The sequence below is a fragment of the Sprattus sprattus genome (genome assembly GCF_963457725.1).
Source record: "Sprattus sprattus genome assembly, chromosome: 12".
Taxonomy (NCBI): domain Eukaryota; kingdom Metazoa; phylum Chordata; class Actinopteri; order Clupeiformes; family Clupeidae; genus Sprattus; species Sprattus sprattus.
Genome location: NC_137910.1, coordinates 7,839,295 through 7,846,360, shown reverse-complemented (window position 1 = coordinate 7,846,360; position 7,066 = coordinate 7,839,295). Strand labels below are relative to the sequence as shown.

Sequence of the window (7,066 nt, the reverse complement as noted above, 5' to 3'; positions counted from 1 at the left end):
CGTTACGTTTTCAACCAACTCAATTTCCACTTCAACATGGTGGAGTAAATTCTAAATTCTTTTCTATCTGCCTCCCACTCCCTCCCCTGTTTCCTGTGCTTTTGCCACTCCCTCCCTCCCTCCCTCTGTTCTGCCCGTGGTCCTGCCCAGCAGTGGTTACACAACAAAGCTGGACTTGCTAGCTGTCTTCTCTCTGACAAAATCAGGTAGTTTATTAAACACATTGCTATTCTAATGACTGAGATTCTGTGGAAAACATGTGCTGTGAATAGTCTGTGCTGTAACGTTTACATTGTACATTTAGTCATTTAGAAAATGCTTTTGTCCAAAGTGACGTACAAGGGAAAGAACAGTCAAGCTACGAGCAATAGAGACCTACGCAGTGTAACAATAAATACTATTTTAAGTAAGAGGAAAAAAAAAAAACGTGCAGAAATGTAGCTGCTGTAAGTGCAAGTTAAGTACTAACTGCTATGAAGTGCTTGCATGCTCTTTGGGTTTACTGTACCCTTTCTTGTTCCAACATTTTACTTTTACCTTAAAAATATGTATGCTGTTTGCTACCGGCACTTGTGATATTAGCAGCGCAAAAGTCCATGTATTGCAATGAAAAAGAAAGTGGTTTACTGGTGTTATGCCCAGATGACCAGTGTGTTTGTCATTCTTTCAGCATGATGTCTGCTACTGTAGTGACCAATGCTGCCCCAGCAGAGGGAGTGGAAGACCAAGAACAGAAAGTCCTGGGCAGCACCAAACCTCTGCATCGCTTTCTCAGAGGACACCCCAAGAATGTGGGGGTGAGAGGTCCAAATTCACAGCGATCATAAGCCTGGCATAAAAACAATGCAATACATTTCTTAAAAGATTATGAAATAGTTTCAGATGATATCGTTTTGAATGTTGATCAATGTTACATACAATACTACTAATATAACTACTACTGCTACTATTACTACTGTTTCTACTACTAGCCTACTACTATTACTACTAATAAAAACATTAATAATATAGAATAGTTAGTTATAAATAGCCATAGGAACATAAATAATAACATGGATTGTTGTTGTAATTGTAATAATAATGTAAATATGGATTATTATTATAGCGGTGATAATAATACAATTACAATCATTATGTCTACTACTGTTGCAGTTTCATTTATCATTTAGCAAAGGAACAGACGACTCAACTTTCTCACCTGTGGTGTTGTTTTTAAGGTTGTCATGGTAACTCTGGGTATATCTATCTTTCTCATGGGATTTCCTGTATGGCTAGCCGACAGTCTTTCAGAGTCCATCATCTCATTCCTGCTGGGAGTCTTGGTCTGTACACCAACCCAAATATGTAGACTTACACTTAATTATAGCATTACACACACACAAATATACATACATATACTGTACATGAATACATATACATACATATATATACACACACACACACACACACACACACACACACAGTATATATATCTATATGCACATATGCACATTACTGATGTGATATGTCATATATGTTTATATGTCTCATTGGTAATTCATGTACTAAATTGTTATTTTTGAATTTGTTGATTTCTGTATTTTATTTATTTGCAGTTTATCACCTGTGGAATCATTTTCATACTATCAGAACCTAACATCACAAAGCAACTTGTGAGTTTTATCTCCTCCTATTACCACTTAATTTGTTATTCATCATTCATCCTCATGGGACACTTGTTAAAGTCTCTTCAGATATTATGGTTAGTTCACAATAGAATTTGTCACTTTTCCACCTACACACACAGTAAACTCTCGTGGTATTTTTTATTTTGAAATCATAAGAACTGGAAGGTCTGGCAGGTTTTGTAAACAAAATGTAGGAAGTTTTGTATTGATTTTTGTTGGATGTTCAGTTGTCATTATTTGAGTCACTGGTATATTTTTCTCTTTTTTACAAATAGGTTACTGCTGGATTTGCATTAAGTATTGTCTCCATACTTGGAGTTGGAATAGGTGTCTACAAATATATTTACTGCATTAGCTATGCCGCGTATGAACTTTACTATGACATGGAAGATAATATTACAGAAGAGGTTTACGTAATTTATAGTAAGGTGAGTCAGTTCCTCGGCTGCATAGTGTAAACTATATCTTACCTCATGTTATTTTAATGATCTACGTGTTAATATTCCCAAATAGGTATTCATTCAAATACAAAACTGTTGTATTTGTTCACACTTGTGTCACAGAAGCAGTATGGTGCAGTGCAAGCTTTATCCCTGTTTCAAAGTCTTTTGGGTGGAGCTATTCTTATAGTCATGGCAGTTTTTGCAAGAGCTGCATTACAAACCAGTAACACCAGGGTAAGGCTATGAATAATATCCACACACTTCAAAATTCTTAATATGACAGTATTACCGTATAGCTTCCAACTAGCTTATATCTTAAACCACATAGAATCACTGACATAAGAAGATAATGGACTCATCAACCAAATGTTGCTTAATGGTCTTCCTTTATGCTTGTCTACTCCAGGCTGTTGTTGTTATGCAGACTCAACCACCAGCTGAATGACAGACTTCCACAGGTCACCACAACCTCTAAGCAACTGTTTTATATATTCATATATATTTTGTTATATATATTCGTTTATAAGCAACTGTTTTATATATAAAGTATTGTCTCTTGTAACACTTTGGTAATACATGTAGAAACATGAGGACCTGAAGAGACCTGTAATAAGTCAGTCAAAAGTCAATAAAACCCAAATGCAAAGATGAGGCACTGGCTGTTTTATTTGGCTCTGGATTTACAGATTCTGTGGGCACTTAAATGTGAAAACTTAATTCTGGCATAAGAAGCAGACACGAGTAGCTGGGACTAGCATCACACATTAACAATCAGACAGTCAAACATAGTACAACAATGTCAGAATGCATGCAAGTGTAAGTATATACACTTAATGTAAAGTGTTTTCAAATGTTTGAAACAAAGTATTATTCAGTAGAACATGAGCATATATGAATATGCATTCTGTGAAGAAAATGTCAAACCTTAAACGTACCGTTCACTTCTACAGCAGAAATATTATAAGCAACAGCAAAACAGTTTGGTCACAATATCTAAACCAGACCACTGAGACTGCATGACAAAAGCATGCAAAGAAATATTACAGTGTTATAAATAATTAAAATCTCTCCCAAGAAAAAAATATTATTATGTTACAAATAATTAAAATCTCTCCCAAGAAAGCCCATAGCAGTCATTCACCTCATGGTAAATCTCAATAAAGTACAACTTATGTAAGGTGAAAAGCTAGAAGTAACGTGTAAGGTTATTGTGTGTCTGCTGGCAATCTGGCACTTTGGCATTATCGGTACTTGAATGGGAACCGTTTCTGTGCCAGGTCACTGTACTGTCGAGACTAACAGCTAACCCCCATTCAAATGCCTATCTACCGGGTTGCCAACTCCCCCAGTTTTGGTGTGAGACTGCCGGTCCACTGGTTTCACTGACAGAAATGCTGGGCACTCTATCTATAACACCAAGATAACGCTTAAAATCTGGCGACCCTGTATCTATCCCAGAGACATGCAGCCTCCTGATGCTAACAGAGCTAGCGTGTACATTTTGTGTGGGCACACAGGTCTAGTTTGAGCCTGGATCAGGTAGGCCCTGCCCTCTGGAGGTCTTCACAGCCACGCTGGTGGACCCGCATGTGCTCCGTGACCCGGTACTGGCGTGAGAAGGTCATGGGGCACTGCGGGCAGGAGTACGGCCTAACGCCCAGGTGGGAGCGCATGTGTCTGTTCAGAGAGCCCCGTTGGCTGAAGGCTCGATCACACATGGTGCACTGGTACGGCTGCACCACCAGGTTCAGGCTGTGGTTTGGCTGGGCCTTGCTGAGGTTGAACAGCCCCACTGAAGGCTCGCTGGTCGAGGCCTCGGAGAGGGGAATGCCAGGAGTGGAGCACCGTTTACTGCCGGCAGCTTCCGTCGGGATCGTGTAAAGTCCTTCTTCGTCAGAGCCGCTTGACCCAGTGACTTGTTGAGGCTCTCCCCTGAGACAGTGATACCTCACCTGTCCTTGGTAGGTGTGCACACCGTAGGTCTGAGGGCTAAACAGATCACCGTCGTCCTCCCGATCACTGCTAGACCTGTCAGATGTGCTGCTGTGATCACCTCTGGCTAATTCACTGAATGCAGGCGTGTCTGCTGTGATGCTGTGACCTGAAACAACTGGGCCTTGTGCATAAGACCTAACTGAATCAAACCATGATTTGGAATCAGAAGAAGCCCTACAGGTCTGCATGTCAATAGCCTGGCTGGAGTTTTCCCTGCTTACCGCAATGTGTACCGCAAACTGTGTGTCATCCTCTGACTGCAAATTACACAAATCATTGTGATGACCTTGCTCAGAATGACCCTCACTGATACAAAGAGAACTGTCTACAGGAAAATTGGCTGAATTGTTTAAAATCTCTAGGGGGGCATGAGGTATGTTGTGCTCATTTTCTGCAAGTCTAAACTGGTTTGAAGCATCATCACTGTGCTCATAAGCTTTGTTCAAATGTAGATGACCATGGCAGCCGTCCCTTGAAGCATCACTAAGGATGAGATCCCTGCTGGTCTCTGGGTGTGGGCTCAAGTCCTCATCTTTGTGTTTGGCCTGTCTGATTAGTGCAGACACACACACAGTCTTTGGAGATACAGTAACACTTGTTTTAACAACTGCCGCATTTCTCGATTCCAAAAGCTCATCTGCAAAGCCTTTGGGACCTTCAGTTTGATGACAGAGCACACGATCTGAGTGAAGCACATGGGATGCGACCTTAACTCTTTTGGATGCTGGCTCATTTAAAATATCATAATTCCTGGCAATGTTTTGAAATTTGTGATCACCTAGTTTGTGTTTGTACGAAGAAAGGTCCACACTTTGGCTATTCTCAGATTTCCTTCCATGCAGGTCAAAGGCAAAGCTCAGGTCAAAGTTCGGCGTGCTTGATTGTTCCATGTGTGACAACTTCCCACAGGCACTTGCATGTCGAATAACAGGTACCGCTTCACAACTTAAACAGGATGGCAAAGGCTTTTCAGATTCGCCTTGGTACGATGGAGAGAGAGGTTTTCTTTCTTCATGTTGCTGTTGAGGAAATGTCCAATTTCGATCCGATTTATTTTGGCCTGGAATTTGGAACACCAAATAAGAAACATTTTTGCAATCAACACTCAACACATGACTTGCTAAAGAGCATGGTCAAATGACAGCCATCTTAAAATGTTCATGAATTCTGGGATGCTTCTCTCAAACTCCTAAACGCAACAGTTTAAACTTCAACAGTTTTGTCATTCATTGCATTACACACTTTAAACTACTCACTGTTCAAGGACTCAGGCGGCGTACTTCGCCTGAACGTCAAGGCATACTGGAGTTCCTGCATCTGTAGGGCAACAGCAACAGACAGTACAGAGTCCTCTTGGTTTTGAGGAGGTAGTTTGCCCGTGTAGATAAAGTCTAACAAGTAATCCATGGTCTCTGGAGATAGACTGGGGAACTGCAAATCCAAAAGTGCTCCGTGACTGGTGAGGAGAGAAGCTAGCACAGGGCTTGATGCAGCCAGAACGCCTTTATGGGCTAAGAAGAGCCTTCTGGGGCTGACATGCAACTGTACGACACAGTCGCAAAACTGCCCACACTCTCTCTGCAGGTTAAGCCCCTTCAAGAGGGCCACTGCATATTTGCAGTCTGTAAAGGGTTCATTTGCCACCTAAAACAAAAATAAGTGAATACTTAAGTTATAATTAAGAGTTTTCCTTACAATTGCAAAAAACCCTGTTAGATCATAACTCATAATTGGCGAAATAGGGAATGATGGATGTTCAGTTCAATTCAATTATTGTTAGTGCTTTTAGTGTTTTACAGAGCTCATAGCCTGAACCAGTGAATAAGTTCAGTGAATTATGTACACTTGTTTTTTGTCAAAGAGAATCAGATATTCTCCAACATCATTTAATTATACATATTCTTAATACGTTTTATACTGTAATGCAAATTCCAGTAGGCTACTGTACATTAAGGTTTTGTTACACACACACACACACACACACACACACACACACATAATTAGCATAAATCAACTGATTTGCTGATAGCCTTAACTCAACATCAGATGAGTTTTTCATGCAATGCTGTTTGCCGATAATTTCTGCATCAGCCTTAACTAGTCAGTCCGACAAGTATTCTCCTGAGCAAAGCAAGCTACAGAATCATTCGGAGTTACTTACATTCATCCTGCCAGACAGGGAGAGTGGAGTGTTCATGCAGAGGGTTGCACGACTTGTAATAAGTGTAGCCGGAGTATATAGACTCTCTCTGAAGGCTACGTGCGCTTTCATTCGAAAAACAATCGCAAGCTTTTCATAGTACGTGACACCCTCTGACAGCTGCTTTTAGGGAGTCCCTGCCATGACGTCAATGTCTCCGAGTCCCTCTAAGGTAAGGCCACGCCCTCATTTCCAGGGTAGTGGCTGAAGTCTGTCCTCTCAAGTGCAACGGTTCTACGCAAACCCTCGATGACGCTTTGTTGATAACTCCATAAACGTATTGGACCAACCACGTGTTGTTCACATCACAGGCACTGTACACAGTGTAAAGTTACACTAATCCTCGTAGTTCCGTGGATCTGCTTTCCAGTTGAATCGTAATGGAAATACCATTGGCGAGAGTTGAAATAGATGCGATGGGTGGAAGTAAGGAAAGAGGGAATCAAAATAAACACGTGGTTACAGTAGCGTAGCCTTTGCTGTCATGTTTCCTACTAGCCTATGGAGAAATGTAAATACTTCCTGCGAAATTCACTGCTGGAAATGTTAAGGTAAAGTATTAATTAAGGTTCATTTAGCCAAGCAAACCTAATAAACTATGCACGTACGTAGCCTATACGTCTATTAAATTAATGGGTCATAGAATCAGTCCAACAATTCTAGGCTAATCATACAAACGAAATTTCGAGTTGATTGAACTTTAGCAAAAATGGTGCCAACTAAGCCCTTAATTGGCAAGTTTGTGAGTTCCCAGACATGAT

At 40.7% G+C, this 7,066-nt stretch overlaps 2 protein-coding genes across 2 annotated transcripts; one reads left to right on the top strand and one right to left on the bottom strand.

The window, feature by feature from the left end:
- The first annotated feature begins 153 nt into the window (after positions 1–153).
- Positions 154–2,586, top strand: LOC308373285 (uncharacterized protein). The gene is made up of 7 exons (XM_080848721.1): positions 154–206; positions 671–797; positions 1,218–1,322; positions 1,596–1,652; positions 1,943–2,095; positions 2,231–2,344; positions 2,517–2,586. The coding sequence occupies exons 2-7, from the start codon at positions 672–674 to the stop codon at positions 2,553–2,555; spliced, it is 594 nt and encodes a 197-aa protein (XP_080704847.1). The 5' UTR covers positions 154–206; position 671; the 3' UTR covers positions 2,556–2,586.
- A 1,000-nt stretch (positions 2,587–3,586) lies between these two features.
- LOC308373165 (uncharacterized protein) lies at positions 3,587–6,272 on the bottom strand (the record flags this gene model as incomplete). Its single annotated transcript, XM_080848580.1, has 3 exons — positions 3,587–4,211; positions 5,362–5,749; positions 6,267–6,272. The coding sequence occupies 3 exons, from the start codon at positions 6,270–6,272 to the stop codon at positions 3,646–3,648; spliced, it is 960 nt and encodes a 319-aa protein (XP_080704706.1). The 3' UTR covers positions 3,587–3,645.
- Between the last annotated feature and the right edge of the window lie 794 nt (positions 6,273–7,066).